The following is a 26,251-nucleotide window of genomic DNA, read 5'->3' as shown; positions in this document are numbered from 1 at the left end:
TTTACCGTGGTTCCTCTTAGGAATAAAAAAAATACTGCAGTTCCATACGTATCTAAGATCAGTATTTGATTTGTAGATTTGTATTACATTAATTAAACAATCCTGTATAATATTATAATACGCTTTGTTGCATATATTTATAACAGTTTTACGCTTAATTGTAATAAAACGTATCTATTTTAATTTACAAGTATGATTCATTATTAACCATTGTTATTGTATTTACATATTATTACTATGTATTAATGTGTCATGTCTGTGCAGTGTGCACAAAGTATTACATAGGTAGGTATCGAAAAATAACTTGTTAAATTGTTGCGTTGTGTCATATAATGATTTTTTTAGTACCTACCTATAACAAAATATTTCATAAATACATATAAAATTATTACCTATATTACTTTTGTATTTCATACATTATTATTTATTATGCATTGTGCAGTGAATGCTGTGTAGGACATTATACACGTCACGTATTATTTATTTAGCGACGTAGCACGTCATCAGCTGAATTAACTTGTTTTTCTTGGACTATAATCACTTAATACTTGTAAAACTTATATAATATTTGAATCTTTATAAAAACTTTCCCATGAATTTCCTATCCGTAATCTCCGGTCAGGATCGTTTTTTAGTAATATCGTATACCTACAGCTAGGCTAGCTAGCTAGGATACATGTGATGGAAAGCTGATGGAGAATATCCATTAAAAATGATAAAATATTTTTACTTTGATACTGAATACGACTTTAGGACTTAGGTACAGAGGGGTTTCATCTTTAATTACGTCGAGTAATTGACTATCATAATAATAATTCATAGTAGATACACTTATATCAACTTTAATCATTAAAATTTATAAGTATCATTTTATTTTTTATTTTTTGTTGAGTCAAATACATCTATCTTCATATCTGTTTGTTTATTTTATTACTTATTTAGTATTTTGGAAATTAACTTTACTCAAATACTTTTAAAACATTTTATTTTGGGTTGCGGTGGAAATTTACCTTTTCTTTATAAGCATCTTTGAAGTTGCACTTTTCTCAAACGAAAACTGAAGATAGTAGTCGCATAATTCAAATAATGGAGATAATATAGCTATATTTTGTGCATTAATAATTTTCAAGATTCTCGCTGAAAATAGTAGGATTATATAAAAAAAAAATGCTCATCACATTTTTAAAATTTTTATCTCTATATTTATCATTATCAACATTGTCATTATCAATCATTATTATACAATTGTTATACAGTAGGTGTATATCGTAAATGTATGTGAAAGAGTGAGTGTATACGTGTGTATTTGTGACTGAATGTTACGCATAGTTACAGTGATTATTTCTTTTTTTTACACTGAAAAATATATATTTTATGTGTATTACATATCATATAGTATACATCGTAGTATGCGGTAGTGTTACACACCCATACATAATCAACATAATAGTATTAAACTTCTATTTTAAATAAATAAATAATTAATACGACTCGGTTTTTATAGGAACAGTATAGGCTTTTCATTTTCAGTGCTCAAAATAACAAATAGTTCTGTACCGAAACGCTTTATAAAGATATAACTAAATAATAAAATTGAGTCCATGAAAAAGAAGAGCAGTTTAAATTTTAAATCAAATTTCTAACATTAATTTTAATGATAAATAATTATTATTTATTAAGTATTATTAAATATTAGGTAGGTATGTTATAACAAATATTAATTAATACTCTTTAAAATAAATGTAGTAAAATTGAACTCAACATTCTACAATTTTATTCATTATAAAATAACTTTATGTTCCGTTTATAGAGTAAAAATTAATAGTATTATAGAAATTCATAAGAAATAAAACATTTAAATATAATATTATTATGAGTCGCCAAATAGCGTTTCGGAGCGGATAAGTGTCTTTTCCGAGCACTGATTACTTTGTCTTACTTTAAAAATCAGTATCGTTATATATTTGATTTGCAAAATGTTTTAATTAATTACAACACCTTTTAACAAGACAGAAAGAAAGAGAGCAAATCCATGTCGTAACTTATGAGTTACAACAAAACAATAGTATAACTAATTTAACAATGAAAAATTATTCTATAATATTAATAGTAATATATATATATATAATATATATACATAGACATGATTATTAACTTTATAATATATATAATATATATATATATACATTAAATAATTATTATCATCGTTTAATATTTTTATTGTCTGCTGCCAATTAAATTTATAGGAAAAGAGCATTCGTTAGTGCGGCGGTGTTGGTATATTAATTATTTTAAATATTATTAATTATAATACACACGCTTATTATTATTATGTATATTATATTATATTTATCTATATTTTAAACGCGTCTATATTTTACATTTGTTGACCAGCAGTCTTGTATTTTAGTTCAAAATGAACATTATTCATAACATAATAAATTTCTAATAATAGTAGTATATTTCTTAATACCAACAAAGCCAACACTTCAACAATTTGCAAGATTATATAGATTTATAATAATTATTATATAATATTATTATCGTTTGTTGAATACACCCTGCACAGCTGATTATCTAATTTATTAGTAATTCAATCAAAAAAAAAAAAAAATATATATAATAATAATAATAATAAATAAATAAATAAATAAATAAATAAATAAATAATAATAAAACTTATCTAATAATATTATAATAGTACATTTTTAAAATTACAAAATATAACAAATAGATAGCGGAGAGGAGGGGAGGGGCGATATAGGCTGTTTGTCTATAATGTATTATATATATTATATACAAACATACACATGTAATATATGATAATATATGTATATTGTATACACTATACATATTTTACTAATAGCATTAAAATTATTTGTATTATATATTATCACAGCGGAAATAGCAAACAGCGGTGGCAACGATTTTTAACGAATACAAAACTGATTTTTAAATCAAAATCAAGAAATTAGGTAACACGTTATGTTATCTACCTCTCTTATGTTACCTATGTTTAGTCAATTTGGTTTCCTATTCTTAATAAACACTTAAATTGTGTCATTTAAATTAAATTTTATATTGTCGCCGCCGGTGTTGCTTGCAGTTATCTTTTCTCTCGACTCGTCATCACTCATCAAACACAATAAATAAAATCTACTTTAAGTAACAACAACAGTCTTTACAACAATTCTATCGTGGTGGTTATCGTTATTATTATTAACATTATTGTCTTCATTTTTACTATTAGAGCCAAAATTATTGATAAACTTATTATTACTGTTAAAATGTTTTTCACTACTAATACTATTAATTTGGTTCTGACGGCTACTCGTATTTTGAGTCCTTCTTCTTTTTCGCCGTCTTGTTTTCCTCCACCACCAGTCTTTTTTGTTAAAGCTATTATTGTTATTACTACTATATTCAAGAGAAGTAATACTGTCAGTATCACTATTATTATCGCCATCGTTGTTAACCATTTTTGCTTGTCTTCGACGCCTAAGACTCCGTTTAACAACATCTTGCCGTAATGTCGTATCGGTAGATTGACTACTGGTATTTTCGTTAGAAATATGAAGAGGCTGATAAGTAGACACATTATAGTTGGCGTCAGTACTTGATGATTGATTTGATGCACCGGCAAGAGTGCTATTATTGCAGTGATGCACGTTGTAAGAACAACATAGTACTCCGTCCTAAAAATAAACATTGTTTATTATTCACAAACGACAAAATGCAAGTTGGACGTCGCCGACAGATGCTCGTTATTTTGTCGACATGGATGACACCGTATGCAACCAAAATAATAATCTTCTGTCGGCGGAAACTAATTATATATATATATATATATATATATATATTATATATATATATTATATATATATATATAGGTATGCATATTAAAAAAAATTGTGCGTTGTCTAGTAATGTTTGCAAGGAGCATCTTATACTACTATGTTTTACTGCAAGGTTTTATTTTTATCCCACTTAGTAACCACGAATGATTAATAAAAAAAAGAGAGTGAATATGAGTGCATGCGTGCGTGATTTTATGAACATTACAACAATTATTCATGACTATAAAAATGTAAACAAATTACACAAGACTATTTTACGTGCTACCAGGTTAAGTCGTGCAAACTAATTTTTTAGATGTGCATGCGTGGTGGCGGTGTTTTTGATGGTCGACATAATATGCAACGATTGCAACGCGCTTAAACGCTGAAACATCGAACGGTAGATCGACATCGGAAATATGATTTACGATGAACGGGTTGAGAAAAAAATCTATAAAAAGCTGATAAATATCGTACAGTAGAAAAGGTAATTAATTGATGTAATACATTATAATAGCAGCAGAGAAGCCGAAATATATAAAGGTTATATTGGATAAAAAAAAGATGTGAGAGTTTACCGATGCACACAACACGCGATATTGCTCACCGATTGGGCGCAGTACGGCGGCACCTGAATGGAAACACACAAAATGTATATTAACACACACACAATCTAATAGAGAAAATAAAATCGAAAATATATGATAAGACATATGTAGTTAGTTGTGTAAAACAAAAGTATCTTGTTTTTTGTTACGGATTTGGTTCTTAAATTAAATATTGGATTTGTAAAAACGACATATTTTGCAAAGATCTCCAAAAGTATTAGGTAAATGCAAAAAATGTTATTGCTCGACGCATCTATAATATTATTTACTAATTTGATTGAACGTAATAATAATATTATTATGTAAATCAGCCAGTCAGCGTTATTAACACGCGCACACATTCATATACATTATACAATATACACACACTATATATGCATGCACGACAAAGATACCGAATTACAAATATATATATTTAGAGGCATATATATACATAATATAATAAGATTTCTAAGCAGCTCAACACGCGTTGGCTATAAAATAGATAGGTAATAATGATATTAATATTGTATATTCAAAATATGAGCCGTGCGCGAACATAAAATGTATATATTTTGTATTATTATTTTTTTTTTGCATTACTTTTATAGTAAGTAGGTATATGTATAATGTATGGTTACACCGTATATAGCATGAATGATATTCTTAGAAATGTTATCTACCTTACGGAGTGATTCATTTAACGAAGACACACATTAGGTTTTGAAAATATTTTTTTACATAATTTTCAACGTAACAAAATAACATTAAAAAAAAAATACAATTCTTTTACTAATATGAATAGGTACCAAGATACACTTATAATTTAATACTCCGAAGCAAAATATTATTTTGTATATTTTTATCAAAAAATATCAAATTTTAGACTTTTAGTTGTTAAATTATAAATATTTAAAGTCTTGACAAGAGGAGTACAAAACCAATATTTTGCGAGATACCACTATATCACACCATTCGGGTTATCTAAACTTTAAATATTTATACCTAACTCTTAAACCACTCGTCCAAAATTTGATTTTTATGTTTAGAAGTACTCCAAAATACATTGTATTTCGGAATAAAAAATAAAAAATGCACGTTGTTATTAAAAAAAATTGAAACATGACAACGAATTAAACTTAAAATAATATAATACAATTCATAATTTCAAAAACGCTAATAATTTTTGAAATGATGAGTGTCTTACGTTAAATGGATACCCTAGTATTGTATGTTAGGTATGTTAGGTATATATTATGATATTTTTTAAATGGGTATAATGCCCGTCAAAACATTAATGAATTATGTCCCCGGTTAAAAAAATCGAACCAATGAAAATATTATAATACTCGCTAATACCTATATATTATATATTACAATTGTTACGCGTTTTGTACAATAGGTACCTATTATGCATATATTATATTAATATGTAAATAATTGGTTTTATGACTAAAAATGGCGTTGCGTTTTTTCGTTTTATTTTACCTTACAATCGCACGTTGTACACATGTCCACTGGATCATCCCAACGGGCTCCAGACTGATAGGCTCGTTCACCGTAGAAACACGGCTGGCCCACGGTCGGCGGCGTAGTGCTATTGTTATTATTTTTGATGTCATCGTCGTTGTTTTTGCTATTATTGTGGTACTCGCCGTCGTCGTCGTCATCGTTTGCTTCACCACCTCGGTGCCAGTCTAGTTGCTGTAGGTGCTGCTGCTGCTGCTGGTGAATACATGGATCAGCAGCGGTTATAGCAGTCGTGGTTGTCGCTGTCGATGAAGCCGACAAAAGGGGTTTGGAATCACATCTCGGTGCGCAACAATCGGCTACTGGGTTGTTGTATTCGGCAAACGTAGCTGCCGTGGAGTCTCTACAGCTGCCTGCGCCTGCAGGTAACATCGGTGGACACTGCATTGGCCAGCAGTCTACTTGACCCATCTATGCAAACAAGAACGGTTTATGTCTGTGTTATGTGTAGATATTTATACGATTATCAACATCATGTTAAGATATTATCATATATTATGGCATGCTATTATGCCAGGTCTCGGATTTTAATGTATGCATGTTTGAAAACCCATGTAGATACTCATATATAAATATATGATATATAGCTAACATCTTAATATTTAGCTATGCAATATTTGTGGTAATCGGATAATTTTATTGACTCTATAGTGGTAGATTAAGATAATCTGGATGTTTTTCTCTTTTTAAGTGCTGTGATTGGAAGCTTTTAATAAAGACATACTTTTAATTTTTAATCGTCATATATAACTTGTCTATTTATTTCTAATACTTTCTGTAGAAATGGGGTATTCATTTTGATATTTATAAGCATTCAAAAATTCATTCAATATATTATGCATTTATATTTTTATAAATTCCTACTGAAATACGGAATAATTGTATTAAATTAAAAACAAACAACTATAGTTGTTTTAATTCCAAATATCTTGAAACATTTATCATTGTACCTACCTACTAAGGAAACATTTTAAAATATGTATTTTATATATACACACCCGAGCCCTCATATTATGTACACAGGTATATAATTATAATAAAAACATAATTTAATTTTTTTATTTACTCACTAAACACTCGCATGTTTGACACTGGTATATCCATTGTTGGCCACTCCGGAACCTTACGTTCGTCAATTCCTGATGAACACATGATGCTTGTGCGTTACAATGGGCGCAACAAATGGATTGTACATGGTCGTTATTTGTGCAATCGCACTCGATTCGTGCGCAATGTAAACGTCCACTTGTGCACGTGCAATTGGTGCACTCTTTCGGTATGAACCAGGCGCCGTCATTCACTTCTGTTACTGCATTACCGCCGTCTTTATACAAACAGCCTTCGTGACGGGGTAGGAAAAAATTAAAATAACACCTGAGTTTTAATCTGACAACGCGGTCAACCGCACATGGTATGCTATTATTATATGAACTTACTCGATTTACATTTCGAAGAGTTGTTGCCGTCGTCGGTGTTGGTTGTAGGGCATTTGCATTCATACGAACCTATGGTATTTATACATGTAGCCGTTGAATGACATGTATGGTTATTAATCGCGCATTCGTCAATATCTAAACATAATGAACAAATCAAAATAATATTATACATAGATTGATACTATTTATACTAAACATACTATATGTTAGTATGTTATAATAGTATACTATGTATACTATTTTTTTTTATATACATCATATAGTCACAGGATTATTGAAAAGTATGGGTATAAGTAGGTGTAATATTCTGAAGTATAACTTATAATAACGTATATATACGAGTTATCATTACCATAGTAAATCAATCTATTTAATTAATAAGTAATTGTATGTAGATTTTTAATATGTTTTCAAGTTTTTTATATTGAAATTTCGTTTTAAATAGCGTGATGAATAAAAAAAACAATATATGTATTACATTATATTATTTTTCTAACAATTAAAAAAAAAATGTTAAAATTGTGTAAACAATTACTAAACTAGAGTAAAGCAAGTCGTTATAGTAAAAAAAATCTTTGTATTATTATTATTTTGAAATTATGATAGAGATAAATAAATTAACTATAGCTTACTGGGTTTCAAAGAGTGAAATAATTTAAAATGTAACCGTCAATTGTGCCGATAGATAGATTTATTTTTATGAATTATCATAAAAATCACGAATAATAACTAAAAGTGATTCAGACAAATACAACTGATTAGTTTTGTGTTATATTTACTCAGTTTTAATAAATTTTTAATTATTTAAAAAGATAAAATTAAAAAATAGCTATTTTAAAAACGAAATTCCACAAACATTTAGGTACCGCGAATATATAAAATATCATTTTTTTTGTGACTGGTGTTACTTTAAGGAATAGTAAAAATGTCTTAATTTTTAATTTTGAGGGTGATTTTTGGTATTGAATTGAATGTGGTTGGTACTTGAGGGGAAGAGAATCAAAGTTTAAAATTCTAGTATTTCGTCATTATTTTCATTATTTTTTTAATCAATGAATTATCATTGAATTCAAATTTAACACACCCATTAATTATATATCCTCGTGTTTCCCCATTAGCACCGATTTTGATAAATCATAATTTTATTATATAATGAATGCTCATTGCTCTTATACCTTGACACATTGTGCCCAACGAAGACGACCAGGTCGATTCCATGGCGTTCAAGTCACTAGTAGCTGTGGTGGCGATGTCGGCCGAAGCAGGATACATAACTACATTCTGATAGCCCGGGCTGCACGCACAGTAATACCATCCAGCCATATTGACGCAACGGGATGAAGGGCCTAAACATCCATGTGCCCCAGTGGCACATTCATCCACGTCTAACTCGCAAGCAGGCCCCTCAAACGCGTTTGGACACGAGCACACGTCCGGCCGTGTGCATACGCCGCCGTTCAAGCACTTTTGCTGACATACAGCTGTAAAATACGTGCATCATAAAAACATTTGTATTTAATATACAGTACGACCAATTGGTTAGATCCGTATAATATTATTAGAATAAATCCCTGAAAACATATGTTTTATATCGAGTACTTAAAGTAAGTACAGCATGATTACAACTTTCGCAATTAACGCTAGCAGACATAAATTATTCATAAAAACGTACGAGCTGAATTAATGAAGAGTTTACGTGATGCAAACGAAAATAAATAATAAAATACGGACCGTCGTGGTTTTAAAACTATGCACACTTACGTCTGCAAGTGTATCCATCCCCTTCGTAACCTTCCGCGCACTTGCAGCTGTAACTGCCTGGCGAGTTGGTACAAACAGCGTGTACATGGCACGGTGGTTCCGCACTGCTGCACTCGTCGACATCCACACATTCAAATCTATTGAGATGTGCATATCCGGCGTTGCACTTGCATGAATACGATCCAGGTGTGTTCACGCAAATTGTCGTGTTAGCGTCGCAGTGGTGTCCGTTTGGGCCGCCGACGCTCGAGCATTCGTCCACGTCTGAACATTATAATTAATTCGATTCGTGTTATTATCAGATATTATTATACATATGCGATGCTATTAAGACGCGTAATTATTAATGTAATAACGCAAGTTAACAAGCAGAATTTATTAATACTGTTAGTTACCATCACACTGTAAACCGGTACCAGCGTACCCAACAGCGCACGCACATTTGTGTGTGGTTTTTAGATTGATACAAATAGCGTTTGGATCACACGAGTCACGTCCACCTCGTGCACAATAATCGACGCCTGCATAAGCGTTTACATACAATACACACACATACAAGATTAAAATTAAATTTTAATAAAAGGCGTTATAAAAACAATAATTGTTTAAGGCTATTTCCCCCTCCCTTGGTGACATATTTCATATTTTTTGAAAATTTTTCTTTAAAATTTACTACAATGTAATAATATAATAATTGAATTTTTTGTTATTTTTTTTTTTAGTATTTTAAAAGTGATTAATTAATACAAAAAACACATTATTTACAATTATTGTACCCGTAGACCGTCTGGAAAATTGAGATTTCTAAACGGCCTACGCTGTCATTGACCATTGTAAATAATTGTTTAAATACTACATAATTGTTATAATAAAAAACACATTCAAAAAGTAACATGCGAGTTTAAATGTTTGTTTAATTGTAACTGTTAGTATTTAGTAAACAATAATATCTACTATTTCATACTAAAATAATCCTAAAATTTAATAAAAGTAATAATTCTTTAATTTTTAATACCAATATCTTGTTAACATATAATTTATTATTTTATTTCAACATGTGTTGTTAATTTTTACACATGGTTTAAGACTTATGGTAAAATATTGAGAGTTTGAAAACATATTGAGATCAACAGTATTATAACTTATAAATTAAAATAATGTCAGTGTTCAAAATACTTTTTTTTTGAGAAAAATTATTTATTTAATTATTGCCTATTAATAATGTGCATAGATAACTTTAGTTAATGGGTACTTCATACTCAAGTTGGCAACGTATTGAAAGCAATATTTACTTCCGAACCCCTAATAATTTTAAACTGTTGGCATATGTGACATATGTGTAAGATTAAATGCACATGTTTTAAGACATGTGTTACTAAGAAGGTTATGCACTTAAACGTATCTTATTTCTTTGTAAGCCACGAATAATAAAGGGGAAAAGTATTTTATAATAGTTAAAAGTTATATTACATATATTATAGTAGGTATAGTGGTATACGTATGTAGTAGAATATTGACATTTCACCACAACAATATGGTAGTCTTAAAATTACCTTTATCCTTCTCTAATAATTTTTTTAATATAAACTTTTATTTTGTATTTTTTTTATATTAATTAACATAAAATTAAAATATACCGTTTAAACATGCATATCGCATTTAATTTTGAGCCAGCATATAATTGATTTAATAATAAAAAAATAACTTTAATATTATAATATAGAAGTGTGTATTTTATACTTATAATATATTTCATTTTTTTAACTGTCTAATTACTCGTTTGTTTGATAGTAAGAATGTAACTTATATAGGTATCTGTATGTAGAATATACTAATGCTTAATAATTGTTTAAACATTAAAAATAATTTTGTCTCATGTAATTATTTAAATACCTTTTTATTCAAATATCATATTGTATTTTATGAATTATTTTAAATTTTTCAGTACTTCTATTATTCTAGAATCTAGATAAATAGGTAGTTGGTTTTAAGTTGTATTGTTCTGATTATTTTTTTTATAAAGAAGTTAGAGATAGGTAAAATTTTATAATTATGTTCATTTAACAAACATTTATAAAGACATTTTATTTGTTTGGACGAGTCTAATAAAAAAACTGTCAATATTATTGAACAACATTATTTGATGAACTAATGAAATGGTATTGTCTAACAATCTTACCTGGGCAAAATTTGCAACATTGATCGGGTACGGAAAATTGTTCAGATACATCACATTCCAAGACCGGACATTGAGTTTGTGCGTCTACTTTGTCACACTTAACCACTCCATTGAGACAAATGCAGGTTAAGCATGGTTCCAAATTGACAGTTTCACCATGTTCAAATAAAATATTACCTCTGGCTCGGCATGTTTCTAAAATTAATAGTTACATTACATAAGTGTTATGACCAACGTATAATTATTGAAATAGTTTTGTAAATATTAAATCTTGTGTTAACATACTTTGACAAGAGTCACAACATTCACCAGATTTTCGTATTGGAAATTTACAATTGACTTGGGGACATCTAACTGGTGAACATTCTATTTGACCACGCTGAAAATATGATATATTATAGTTATTTATTATTAAATATGGATCATGTTAATGACATATGGGAAGTTGGTACTTACCAAACATGTACACGTTTCGCATTCATGTTGCCATACTGACCCATCAACTTTCATAACTGTGGTATTACTTCGTTCGTCATACTGTACACATGGTTTGCGACATTCACAAGTTTCTAATTCAGCGATTCTCGTTTCGGCCGCTTCAAGCTATATATGAAACACATTGATAACTTTTTCAACTTTTAACTTTCAACTTTTACGTACTTTGTCACTCAACAAATGCACAATTTTGTTCAAGTTTTCCATCATTTTTTGCATGGCAATGAATTGACCGCACGTTGGACATGATGTATCTAGGTTAGGGCACTGCACACGTTGTCCGTCTGCCCCTCTAATCAATCGGACATCTTGTAAAAGCCCCTGTTAACGATAGATTCATCTAGTGTTCATTCTCAAACAATTTTGAACAATTTTTATTATTTTATAATACCTTGAAAATTGAATGTACTCCTCTGTTGCGTTGGCCTACGTATAAATCCGGCGATCCTAGAAAACTAGTGTCAGCCGGTCCGGCGGCCAAAGTGCGCGTGTATATGAGCCGACAGTCTATGAACAGGCGTGCTTGGGTACCGCTCAGTGTTACGGCTACAGCATGCCAATGGCCATCAGCCAGAGCGTATGCAAAAACTTCGGTATGAACACGACGGGTACCCTGAGAAACATAGTGCAATCTCACCTCATCTTTGCGTCCGCTTGATTCTAATTCCAAGTATCTAAATGATACCACCACGATTAATGTTAATATTGATTCTTTTTATTCACTCCATTAATTATTGTCAATATTTGTATTGGTGATACCTGTTGGAGTCGAGAGAAAATGATACTATAGATCCAGTGTTTGTACGTTCTTGCCGTACTACTGCCGCTATAGTTAACTCGTCCGCACCTCTTAATAATTGAATTGCACGTTTATAAACAATGTCAGGAACTCTTAACTGTCTCGACTCACCTAATTTGTTTAAATAGTTTAAATCATTTGTTAATTTATTGCTTAATTTTTAATCGATTTATAATGAATATACCTTGCATACTATATGCTGGTCTTAACCGGTTTGGAGGAAAAACATAGGGATTAAAAAATTCATCTTCAGATACAGCCACGAGTAGGACTCCCGATGTAAAACTAGTAGTATCACTTTTATTACTACCGCTAAAATGATGTTGATAATTGTGGTATATTTGCATAGTAGCTTCAAGCAAATCCAAAATGGCCAACGGTGAATTAGCTTCGTTTACAGCGAAATAATTGATATTATTTTGGGAAAGTGATGAAGCTATTTTAATATAAAAAAAAATATATATATAAATGTATTGATTAATAAGTAACATGAATAGCATGAATAAAATAACATGAATATAATTATATTATAATGTATACAGTGTATAGTTATTACGTTAGTTTAATTTAAAAGGTTTGTCATCGTTATATAGTCCTGTACTCGCTCACTAAGGTATTCAAAAAGTTTTTTAAAATTAATTTTAAGTTGAGGTTTATGTTGGATTATACTTAATACTATTATGTCTGAAATGTTGATATCATAAACTACACTTAAGTAAAGGCAAGGTATAATATTTAAATAAATGTTGCTTTATATAGTTTTTCTATATTAAGTATTCTGTATATCAAACTATCAGTAAGATGAACTTAAAGTTTAAATAAAAATTTTCTTAAGTGGAAACGTAACAAAACTCTGAAATCAGATCATTAATTTACATTAATTATAGATTTATGGATAATTATAATAATATTATGTTTGTATGCATATTATAGCCTAATGTACCTAGGTATATTAAGTAAATTTCTATGAAAACTATATTTTATCGTTATTAGAATTATAGGTAAGTTAATAATGCTATTCGTATACTGTTATTTTGATCAGTATGTACCTACTTAACCTAAAAACCTAACCTATTAAAAATATAAATTTTTTTAAAAATTCAGAAATTAAAAGAACTTAAGTTAAAATTTGAGTTTAACACGGAGATTTAAAGTTGTATTTGGTCTAAATAAAGCTTGTTAACATTTCAAATATAGTGGACATTTCACTATATTAAAGGCGTACGCAGAAATTTTTCACAGGGTGTGCAGAATTGTTTTAGATGAGTTACTTGACCTACTACAATTCAATTAGATAAATAATGCCTCTATATTATAATAAAATTTAAATTTTTTAGACACTGTTTTATTGATAATGAAAATAGAGAATATTAGATATAAACTTAAAACTACTATTGATTAGGTGTTGTATAAAATAAAAACAATTATTAATTTACGTATTATATTACACATACTAACCTACTCTCAACAATCAGTTTTAAATAATTAAACAATTTTTCATTAAAAATTTAAAGTAGACATACATTTTTGCAGGATGTGCAGCTGTTTTTATTTTAATAACAGTTACAAGCAACTATTAAAAATATTAAAATATACCTTTATACTTTTTTTGTATAACGTATGAAGTTTTTATATAGATTTTTAAAAAATGAATAGACATTTGTACGTTTCAATATATTAACGTATTTATTTGAATATCATCATTTTTTATATGATTGAAATGGATTAAAATTTATAGAAAACCCTAATCTCCATAATTATAATTTTATTTTAGCTATTTTTATAGTTCAGTAAAATATATAAATTATTATGATCAATGAATCAGTAACTATTCTTTAGTAAATTTATAATTTTAATGGGAGTAGAATAGTTTGGAATACATAAAAAAATCTTCAATTTATATATACACAAACTGTATAATATATAACTTCAGTAATAAAAAATTACTCTACAATAAACTTTTAGAACATTTTTATTATGCTAAAATGTATTTAAAATTACATTATTGTAAAATCAATAGTAGGTTCTGGTTCTATTTTAAACACAAAAACGATTTAAAATTTTTGTTTAATTAAGTTCAGGTTTCACCTGTGCGTGTATTTTCTGATACATTTTTACAAATTAAAATTACTTATAAGTGTATTGGGTAAAAATTCTAATAGGATTAAAAATTATGCTCTTATTTAAAGTACTTTAAAAAACAAATATTGTTTAATATTTTTTGTTTCAAAAAATCTATAAAATTATTTTTGTATGGTATATAAAAATAATTATTAAATAAAAAAATGTTTTAGTTCAAATATATATTGAAATTTTAAATATGAGATTAGATAATCTATGTATACTTATTACTAACTTACAAACATTAAATACCTATTTAGTAACTATAATAATACTGTATTATTTAAAGTAACATATTTAATATTATATTGCTGATGAATAAATAAATAAATTTTTAATAAAATATAATATGATATTTTTAAAAATGTTATAAGATTTGATATTTATATTTAATATAAATTGTCTAGAATAATTAAAAAAATAATTGAATTCGCATTAAAATTTGAACTTTAAAAACTTTCCCCGCTACCATAATTATAGTATATAAATACAAAAAATGATAAATATATAATTTCAGTTTCTACTGTAAAATTGACTGCCTTGTCTATCTTTAATGTTTTTTCTATTATTATTTGGTATAAATTTTATGAAGTGTAATACAATTAAAATAATACTTTCGTAGATTCTTAATAGATAATTGCAGTAACTCTTGTAGCAAGTGTTATAAGTTTCATTTTGTCATTAACAAGACGTTATACCCACAACATGTATCATCTCCTTCGTATAAACGTAGAAAATATTATACAACATTGACGTTCAGAATAACTAATTTTTAGTTGTTAGCTTTAATATTAGAGAGAATTATTTAATTACTATGCTTAAAATTAAAAATATGATTCGTTGATTTCTCAGGATAATTTAATTTTTAAGTAAGTTATGATAATTTTTATACTGTAATATTTTACATGCCTAATTTATTTAAAAATGAAAAAATCGTAAAAATCTAACACACAAACACAGATAATTTACTTAACTCGAAATTTGATATTACAGCTCAGTTTACTCTAATACTCAAGCAAACAAAACATAATTGACTACATTAAATATAAAATAGTACGTTTATAAGATGGTGACTACACTTGTGGGTATGGTGTTGTAATATTGGTATGAATAATATAATTAAATAAATTATTTAGTTCATAAATGCGTAAATGCATAATACACTAGATGTAACACTAAGTAATTTATTTATTAATTTTATTATACAGTTTTATTTATTTCAAGAGGAGATTGCATTTTAGATAATAATTTATTACAAACACAATTTAATAGCTATTTAAAATTGGATAATATTATCAATTATTTATCGGTGTTACTGTTAATTTTTTTAGCTATATCTAATTATTAGAGGTTGTAAATATTTTTGTACTTAGTTAAATTAAAAAGGGTATAATAATATTAAAGTATTGATTTAATTTTAAATGTAACAGATCATTTTCAAATCAATTACAAATCTATAAATTTGGAAATACGGTATACAATATCGTATATATTGTGTTACGAGTATGTTAGACTAAGACTAATAATTTTATTTAAAATTTTAATGCGGCATATTATTAAGTATGTGGAAATAAACAAGTATATAGTATAGTAGAGATAGTATTCTTTAAGTTAATATGATTACTATATCATCGAAGCTTAACTGACATAACACGAATATTATATACAAACAGAATAGGTACTAAGTTAATAACTAATAATGTATGTTATCTTTTACTATATTAGTCCTTATAAAATAATTTCGTTGATCTTTTTTTTTATTGGGTACTGATATCAATTTTCAGTTTGTAAGATAAAATACTCAATAATAAAATTGTTTTCCATAAATTATTTTTACGATTTTATCACATGTATATTATAATATATTCATTCACACATTCAAAATAACCATTAAGTATATGATTATAATTAATAAGTTATTTAATATAATATCTGTCTTTGATAGCAATAAACATTATTATTATATAGTCGAATAAATAAAAATAAAAAGCCTTACGTCAAAAAGAAATAATCAACAAACATTTTATATTGTATAAGAAACTTATAACTAAATGATTAATATTTCATACGACAAATACGTATAGATTATAATAATGAATAAAACATTAAATATGTTGTATAAATCCATAATAATAATTTATTTTATGGTCTATGAGATCTTTAAAAGCAATAAAATTATATTTATATAGAGATGTATTAGTAATAGAAGCAGGAGATTATCCTTTAGCACCACCGCTGTACGATAAACGTAAATAATTGTTACACGCGGTATGCTGGTTGTAAATTACAACGTATTAATAAAATACACTAATTGTGTTTAATAGTAATTGGTAATTAATTTTGGTTGTTAATTTGAATTGAATTAGTAAGCATATCTAGTTTATAACATCACCTTTGTATAATGCGGAGTACCTAATAAATATTATAATATAATTAAAGACATATATATGTATATATATTATGCATAGGTACAGTTTTATAATTTTTTTGAAAGTAATGATAATATTCTTTATACTCTGTTCAATCTGTTGTATGATCATCATCATTATTTATTAACAAAGTAATAGTATTACATTACAGACTAATGGTTTTATTGTTTGTGATTGAATCCAAAATGTAGTAATGCATTTTAATTTAATATATGATTATAAGAACATTGATCGTACTTATAGGAATCAGCGAAATGTTTTGGGTTCAATGTCCCTTATATGGTTTATAGTAAGGTATCTGTATTATTAATAAAAACTCTCCCTGTGTGTGTTTGTAACCAGTATAATTAGATATAAAGGGAGTACTTATAATTATAGCCACTTATAATGTTTTAATACAACAGTAAATAATATCTAATTTAAATCTTTAAAAATTTAAGTCGTCTTTATTTTTTTTTATCGTGAAAATCGTTTTCTTAAAATTAATGCGATGTTAATATTGTTATTAAGATTTTTACGATTATGTAGAGATTCGAGGATCTAACCTATAAAGAAATATATCAATATCTATTATATGTATCCGCTAAGAAGCTCGGAAAGATACACGCAAGAAAGCACTAAAACTGAGTAAAACATCATCACTAGTACGACTTAATATTTAGATAACCCTGCATGTTCTATCATCACTATCACTTTAATGGTATTATAATAATTTATTGGCCATCAAAAATAAAATATCGTACCATTCGGTACCATTTTGTCGAGTACTATTTTAGCTATTAATCAATTCTTGCACCCTCGTATTCTTCAAATACACCCCTTTTTTCTACATTATATTGTCCCGGAGGAACTAACTTTTTTTTACTAAACGCGAGATATGAACGAATGCATATGTAAAATATGAAAATAATTCTTGAAAGTGGGTACAAGTATAATAATAATTAGTAATAACGCACGTGTATATCGTCATTGTTGTCATTATATAAAAGTTTATCGAACTCATGATGAGCTATGCATATTTTTTTTTATATTAGGATTGAATAATTCGCAGTATTATCCTATAGTGAAAAAAATCGCAGTCGATTATTAATTTATATTATGTTTTCGAGAAATGGATGTCGTCATCAGCAGCGTTTAGCCCAGTCAAAATCGCAGCATTTGTAAATATTATATAAAACGGCGCGTGGCTCAATTTTAGGCTCTCACCTTTTCTCACACTCACTTGATATGTCATAGATATTACGTAATAAATATAGAGTTTTCGACACGTAAGTGATGTTTAATAAAAAAAATTAACCTAATTTTATTGAATTTTAATCATCATTATTAGTTATAATATCAAATACTAAATAATCAATTAAAAATTGATATAATATTTATAGAAGTACAATAAAATATAAAATAGGATTTATAGAATTTATTTACAGTGTTTTATGAGTTTAAACTGCTATATTTATAGTCATATCCGTTCAATATTTATATTTATAGTAACTTATATTAATAAATAAAGTATATTTTAATTTAATTTTTATTTTTAAGATATTTTTTTTTTACCGGAGAGTGACGATAAATATAATTTATTTTTATTTTTTAAAGAACAAGCTAAAACGTAATTACAATTTTAGTGGCAATTAAATAAAAAATACTGACGACGAACTTCGGGTGGCCAAGAACTTTTTTTACTACTATTTAACAAAAGTTTTTTATATATTAAAATTAAATGCTTTCGGTTAATCTTAAAATAAACAATATTTTATTTTTATAAAATTTTCTAAATTATTAATATCTCATTCATCAATAAATTCATATCGCACAACATCATCGACGCCAAGTTACAGCCAAATTGTATAATCCACACTACTTAAAAATAGTTTATTATCTGTTAAACAAAAATATATATTTCTATGTCTTGTTCGCGTGCCACATGTACCACAACCACTCCACAGCACAACTGTTGGTGTATAATAACAACGACATGTGTACTATATAATGACAATTAATGATACTTCAGGCACTAGACATACACACTAGTATCGCGTTACCAAAAACGGGAAAATAACATTAAATATGTACTTTTGGGGGGTTTCACTCGACTGACCAACGTTGACAGCAGTACAGCACGTGTCTTCAATTATTATTACCGTCAAGTGGCGTAGAAGAAATGGTCTGTGAGAGGTATAAAGAAAAGAAGGCAATGTGTGTGCGTTCATGTGCATTGAGATGTGATATTATGATGGTGCGAAGAGACACGGTAAATTAACAGCTGGTCAGTCGGTGACACACGATAGTGTGTGTATGTGTGTGTTCATAACGATCAGTAATGGCAACGAACCAAATACACACCGATATTAAGATAATAAAGTAATTTTTGAAACGCTAAACGTTATTTATTTATGAAATTTATTACGTCTACAAGGATGTTTATAAATGACGTTTCTATTTCGATAACATGGATGTATAATATGTCTAACGTAGGATTTATCTTTTAAAAAAACATTTTCATTTTCCGTTTGTTTAAAATTAAAAATATAAAGGACAAAAAAAAACAAAAAATAATAGTATTATATCCTACGTAGTGCATGTAAATGTGAGACATAAAATTTTATATTATTACGGCGACAGACGATGCTAATATGCTATAATACATGTACCACTATACAGTAATGTGTCAGCGGTTATATTATTCACTGCCATCGCTCGTACTCATAGTAAAAATTATATTACAGACGTAGCAGTAATAATTAGTATCAGATGGTCGCCGAGTAAAATCAAGACAAATTAACATAAAATATGTATACATTTTGGTTTGACACTCACGCCCTAAGTAGTTTTGGATACTTCTGTTTTAAAAGGAAAAATTGAAAGTGTTTTAAGTACTTAAATTTGTTTTCAATCTTGAAATAATACGAGTATATTAATGCATAGAAATGTTGTCATTCTTGATGATTACCGAGATTAAAAAAAAATTTATAAAAAATAATGTCGAAACTGAGTTCAGTGGGTCACTGTAATGTGAGTCTTTAGCAAATTAAGTTTAAATAAAAAATCTTACTAGGCAGAAGCAGGTTTATTAAGTTAAAAGCTGCGCTAGTTCATATTTTTTTCATCATTATTATGTTGTAGACACAATTTTCTTCAAAACTCCTGATGCTTCCTATAGAAGTTTATAGTTTTTATGACCTCTATAAAACTATACGAGTATCATCTGTATCTATTGAATTTCCAATCTGTGTACTCGCAGAGTTGAAATATAAAACGGTTTAGAACTTTTTTTCTACCCTAATAATATTTTATGAATATACCCATGAAAGAAATAAATTAAAAATGTACACATGTATACTTATTGCAAAATCTACAATAGAAAACGATAACGGATTGTAGATACAATAAAAAAAGCCTATGTAATTAACATTATACAATATATTCTCTATACAATAGACAAATAGTAATTTTAAGATAATGACTGTAGGGTATTTCTTTTATTTATGTATTTTTTTTTTAATTTAACGTTTTTTCTCGAGTAAAAACATAAAAATAAAATAAAAAATAAACAGTGACGTCTGAGGACGACATGGTGGCTTATTGAAATATACACGCCTTGGCAAATGGCGACGCGAATTTTTTTTTTCGTTCGACTAAATATAATATTTAATTCACATTAATCATAAATGTGACACTTATATATTATACATTAGCACTCGACCGTACTGCATAATAATCGATTCCACGTGGTCACAAATAATTAACGTTAATTATTCGTCTAATTTAAATACGATAGTTTTGGGTTTATTCTCTCTCGTAATATATATACATCACTCAATTAAAAGATTACCTGATGGAGTTAATCCGCCTTTCGTTGGTGCTTGTAATAGCTTCTGTGCTGTCGATATCCGTGGTGTTAGTACCGCGAGCGCCAACAACACAGCCGCTACTACCGTAGTAGGCCGCCGTCGCCACTGCACCCGACTGCAGGTATATAGCATAATATCGCAGCGGCCGCAAAAATGTTGCTGTTTTGTGTGTGCTTGTTTTGCTACTAACGATCAATCATTGATTGAGAGTGATAGTGGGTGGCTACCACTGAGTTTTGATTCTTTGACAGCAATCTGTACGGGAAAAATACCAAAAATAAAATTTCCATCGTCAATATCATATACCTATTTATTCTTTTTTCGTTTTTATACATAATACTAAAAAAATTCGTAACAATATAGCGTGCCCGCGCATAATATGCTACAATTGTTATATTCGTGTAAATTTTCGCTTAATGGACGACGGTCGGAAGTAACGGCTAATTTCCAAATAAAATATGATACTAATGCTCGACGACCGCAGCCGCCACATCGATTCGTGTAGGCCATTACCGCCAAAGTCGTTAAAGCTTAACGACCGACCGGCGACCGTTCCGCGACATCACCTTCTACCCCTTAAGAATATATGCTCCGTACAATTTTGTATATAATAATAATTTAACAAGAGTCAACGAAATTGATTTTTTTTTTTTTAAATTAATTACGTCTAAACTAGGATGTTGTTAGCGGTTTTCTAGTGCAGATATTTGTTCGTATCCAATGTTATGTATTATATTAAACGAACACACTGAATTATTATTTGTTTTTGGTTTCACGAATCACGATGGGACGTATTAGCTTATTAGAAATAAATAAGTAATAACGTATCTACTTATACGATTAATGTTTTCGTCGCATGTTCAAGGGCCATAAAATACGGCTTTCCAGAATAAAAAGCCATCGCGTATTACTATTATAGAAAGCCGATGGCCTAAAAACTTTAACAAATGCATTAAGAATTCGTAAATAAATTATAAATGCAAATAAACTATCTAATTCAATCTTGTAATGAATATTAAAAAAACTTAATTCGTAAATTATATAATTGAATAATAACGATAAAAATCCATTATAAATGGAACCCATATTTAATTATTTTATTGGCGGTAACTTTTTATCAGTGCAGTACTATAGTATAAACGACGTGTTTAATGTAAAATCGACGTGAGTACTTATATATTAGACTATATTATTATAAAATGAATAATTTAAACCATGAATAAAAATATTTCTTAAATATAAAAATATAGGTATGGTAACGGTTGAAGAAACGCACGTGACAGATACGTATCGAACGATGATGATAATAAAAGTAAATCGAATAGTATAGTACCTATGAATATTGAAATTAAAAAAAAATAAAATAAAATAATAGATTATGGCGTCATAGACGAGTGAACGGTTTTAACGTTTTGATGAATAGGGTTTGTTCGCGACTCCGACCCTCATCGGTACCTAACCTATACGCGGTCGTAGTGGAGATGATGGAATAAAAAATATACGGAATACAAAACCCTGCAGTTTCGCATTGCGCGCTCCTATGGATATACCCGCGACCCCTGCGGTAGGCTGCACGACCAAAATATCACACGAGGGTACCCACGACCCCGTTCCACCTAATAAATAATCCGTAAACATCACCCCCTAAACACGCGGTGTCGACACCGTTGCACATGCGACGGGATACGCGATTTGCACCCGCCGCGGGCACCTGTGCAATAATAATAACGACGACGATAATATAATATTAACGCGCGTGTGCGTCGGGCGGGAGGAATATTATAATATTATCGGCGTATATTAATTTAATATATTATATTCCCGGAGTCTTGTGCGATATAGACGTATTATATACGGCGAGCGGTGGCTCGCGGGGCATTACAAACGACACGACTACACAATATATTATTATATGCGTACTCGGCCGTGTGTCGTAGTTGTGTATAATATTGGATTAGTCGTGTCTGTATATATGTACGGTAATCGCGTGTACCTACACACAAACGGACAGAGTCGCGCCAAAGTATATAATAATATTTATATTGTATTATATTTTGTCGGAGAAACGTATAAAAGCTCGGCGCAGGTACCGCGGACGACACGATAATATATTTGACTGTTTTTTTGCTCGTTTTAAATACAGTAATTTCCCAACGTCTACAATCGTTGTATAAAAAATAATAATTGGACATTTGTCCGCAATTAGTATCATATATTTGTGTCCGCAATTTGTATCTATGTTACCTTTTTAGATTTCGTCCGCAACTCACACGGTTTTCGTCACTTTGTCCGCAATTCGGAAACGCCGATAATATCATAATGATGTCGTAATAATATAATAATATTATTAGCGCGGGAGTGCGGGCGGACGATTGACACATAATTATAATAAGGGTTTTGTATCTATCGCATTAAACAGCGCAACGTAATAATAATAATAATAATAATATTATAAAATCGGTGTAAACGTTGAATACGACAACGATAATAACAACAGGACGGGTAACAATAACAATAATATTATGATTGCGAATATTATTATCGTGATTGTATAGGTAGGTATGTAGGTACGCGCGAATAAAACGGAATCGGATGCAATATTATATTATATTATAATAATTACTTTTTCCGTTGTTATCAGCAACTGCACGATAACGACTGGTGCATCGGACGACGGTGTTGCTGGTGCTGGTGCGTTTTTATCACCGCCGTAACTATCGATCCGGAAGACACCACGTGCTGCAGCCAACGCCGTCTTAACCGTAGTCCGACCCGATCCGAGCAGTCCATGCGTATTGCCGTACACATAGCACCAATCGAGAATGCAGGCCGCAGTGGTGCACGCGATCTATATATATGTGTATATATATCGCGCCGTGTTACACCTTTCGGGCGCGATGCACCGCTGCTACCGTCGCCGTCGCCGCCGCCGCCGCCGCCGCCGCCGGTCGCGAACTTTTCACACGCACAAACCGATAGAGTTGCGGCTATTCGCTACAACGAATATATTATATAATGTATTACCTATAATGTATAGATGTGCAGTGTTCGGGGTACCTACACTACACTATATAATGTATATACTAACGGTCGAAGCGCGTACGACGATTTCGAATTGCAGACGGGAAAGCAAAACTAAAAAAAAAAACCCTCCAAAAACGTAGTCAAAGACGCTCCCGGAAACTCGAAATGACACGACCGCCGCCGTGCGTCTCGTTATTATATTATATTATATTATAGTCGCGACCAAAAATTAATGTCGTACACTCGGCCAGTACAATGATATTAATTAGCTGCAGCAGCGACCGTGCGTGCTATATGGTAGCGGTGTTGCGTATATAAGAAGAGTAGGTATAAGACGCGCGGTAAAGCAGCCGTATCAATAATTGGCGTACGCGCTATTAATTCGCGTGTAATGTCCAATTTAAAAATAACGATTTTAACGCGGCCGAAAAAAAAAAGGAAAAATACGACAACCGCAATGTATAATAATATAATTACCACGTCCGTCGTCGTATATTATTAATATATTATATTATTATATTATTATTATTACGTATAGGTACACTGTGTGTGTGATATAAAATTATAAATTATAATTTAATATATTATATGTTATATAGTCACCCCGTAGCTTCAGGTCGACGTCACTATATACTCTGCGCCCGTGGCCGCGGTCGTCGTGCACGCGAGCAGTGGTCGGCGGACTCTGACTGACTGCCTGCTGACTGACTGACTGACTGTGACCGACCGAGCCGAATGGAAAACGAGTGTGGCACGCGCGCGAACGCCTATGTGTGCGCGTGTAATTATTTTTCCGCCGCGGTGGACTCTATATATTATACAATAATAATAATATATCGCCACCGTCGTCGTCGTCGTCGTCGTATATAGTGCCGAGGAAGACGCACACGCACAAAATTTAATAAATGTTTATACTATATATTATTATAATATTATGTATATATAGGTACGCGCGTGTGTGCGTAAAAATGAAAACGCTTACGCGACTCGTTTAGATGAAGCAAAAAAAAAAAAAAAAAAATTTTGAATAATAATTTTTTCACTCTCTCGACTCTCCGATGTCTGCTGCGTCTATGCGCGCGTGTGTTCGTATGTGTGCGCGCGTTGCGTGCCGTCGCCGGTGTGTGGTGCCGGTGTTGGGTGCTGCCGTGTCGTCGCCGCTGTCGCCGTCGCCGTCGCCGTCGTCGTCCGTCGCTGTCGCTGTGGTCGTGGTCGTGATCGTGATCGTGGTCGAGACGACACTGCCGTCGCCGCCACCATCGTCGGGCTACTCGACTTGGTTCGTACACCGCGGCGTGTGCCAAAAAAAAAAAAAATAAATAAATAAAAAAAAAAAAAAATAATAAAAAAAAAAAAAATAAAAAAAAAAAAAGAGAGAAAAAAAAAGGAAAAAAAACCGAAACGATTATTGTGCGGCGGGGATCCCTCCGTCACCCCGTCACACCCCCGCCACGGTCGTCCCTCCCCTTCTCCCCGTCACACACACACACACACACACACACACACAGTCATCTCCACCACCGCCACCGCCGCCCCCGCCGCCGTACCGGCCGACCCGGAGCCGGCGGTCGCGCGCACAGCTGTACGTACGCGCGCACCCGTCCGACGGCGGCTGCCAACGACGTCTACGGCGGTAAGGGGCGGCGAGGTTACGTAGGGGAGGTGGGGATGGTGTATAATATAATCCCTCCGCTCTGCCGTCATCGACACGGACCGTTGACACCACCACCGCCACCACACACACCGTCACCACCGCCGCCGCCAACGCAGCCGCTGCCGCCGCCGCCGCCGCCAGTCCGCCCCGCTTTGTCGCTCGCCATACGCGCCGTCGTCCATCCGTCCGTCCGTCCGTCCGTCCACGCTCTTCTACCGCCGCCGCCGCCGCCGCCGCCGCCGCGAACGGTGCGCGCGACACCTACCCGTCCATCACCCTCCCCCCCTCTAAATCGTTACAAAACACATGCGCGCCCCGCTGCAGGGACAAACTCACTCTCACCGCCGCCGCCACACGTTTTCCGCGTACCGACGAGGGAGGGGTGGGGGCGGTGAAGGAGGTGAGTGGTAGTGGCGGCGGCGGCTTGTCTCTGTACGCCGCCGTTATCGGCGACCGTCTCGCATGCGCTTCAGTCTTTGCAAATATATATATATATACATGTTGTGTGCGTGTGTAGAGATAGCCCGCCGCACACGATATAATAATATT

At 30.8% G+C, this 26,251-nt stretch overlaps 1 protein-coding gene across 5 annotated transcripts; it reads right to left on the bottom strand.

Moving 5' to 3' along the window:
• Window positions 1–1,179: 1,179 nt before the first annotated feature.
• LOC114119677 (protein kinase C-binding protein NELL2-like) lies at window positions 1,180–25,337 on the bottom strand. 5 transcript variants are annotated; one of them, XM_050206003.1, is made up of 18 exons: window positions 24,652–25,337; window positions 23,648–24,018; window positions 21,006–21,279; window positions 12,808–13,059; window positions 12,584–12,734; window positions 12,216–12,498; window positions 11,990–12,145; window positions 11,786–11,932; window positions 11,615–11,708; window positions 11,330–11,524; window positions 9,546–9,671; window positions 9,151–9,414; window positions 8,565–8,870; window positions 7,390–7,524; window positions 7,024–7,292; window positions 5,912–6,364; window positions 4,415–4,467; window positions 1,180–3,695 (listed from the first exon to the last, which is right to left on the bottom strand). In XM_050206003.1, the coding sequence occupies exons 3-18, from the start codon at window positions 21,154–21,156 to the stop codon at window positions 3,182–3,184; spliced, it is 3,549 nt and encodes a 1,182-aa protein (XP_050061960.1). In that variant the 5' UTR covers window positions 21,157–21,279; window positions 23,648–24,018; window positions 24,652–25,337; the 3' UTR covers window positions 1,180–3,181. The 5 variants fall into 5 exon arrangements, with proteins under 5 accessions (XP_050061960.1, XP_050061962.1, XP_050061964.1 ...); XM_050206005.1 differs by having other exon boundaries at window positions 4,444–4,467; window positions 24,652–25,336; XM_050206007.1 differs by lacking the exon at window positions 9,546–9,671.
• Between the last annotated feature and the right edge of the window lie 914 nt (window positions 25,338–26,251).

The sequence above is a fragment of the Aphis gossypii genome, chromosome X (assembly GCF_020184175.1).
Source record: "Aphis gossypii isolate Hap1 chromosome X, ASM2018417v2, whole genome shotgun sequence".
NCBI lineage: Eukaryota > Metazoa > Arthropoda > Insecta > Hemiptera > Aphididae > Aphis > Aphis gossypii.
The sequence above is the reverse complement of the archived record's forward strand: the minus strand, read 5'-3'. Positions and strand labels throughout refer to the sequence as shown.

Coding starts and splice junctions, on each gene's coding strand:
- LOC114119677 (XM_050206003.1), bottom strand. CDS start 21,156: ATGCTATATACCTGCAGTCGGGTGCAGTGGCGACGGCGGCCTACTACG. Junction 12,499..12,583: donor TTTTCTCTCGACTCCAACAG/GTATCACCAATA, acceptor GGTATCATTTAG/ATACTTGGAATTAGAATCAA. Junction 3,696..4,414: donor ATCGCGTGTTGTGTGCATCG/GTAAACTCTCAC, acceptor GTTTATTTTTAG/GACGGAGTACTATGTTGTTC.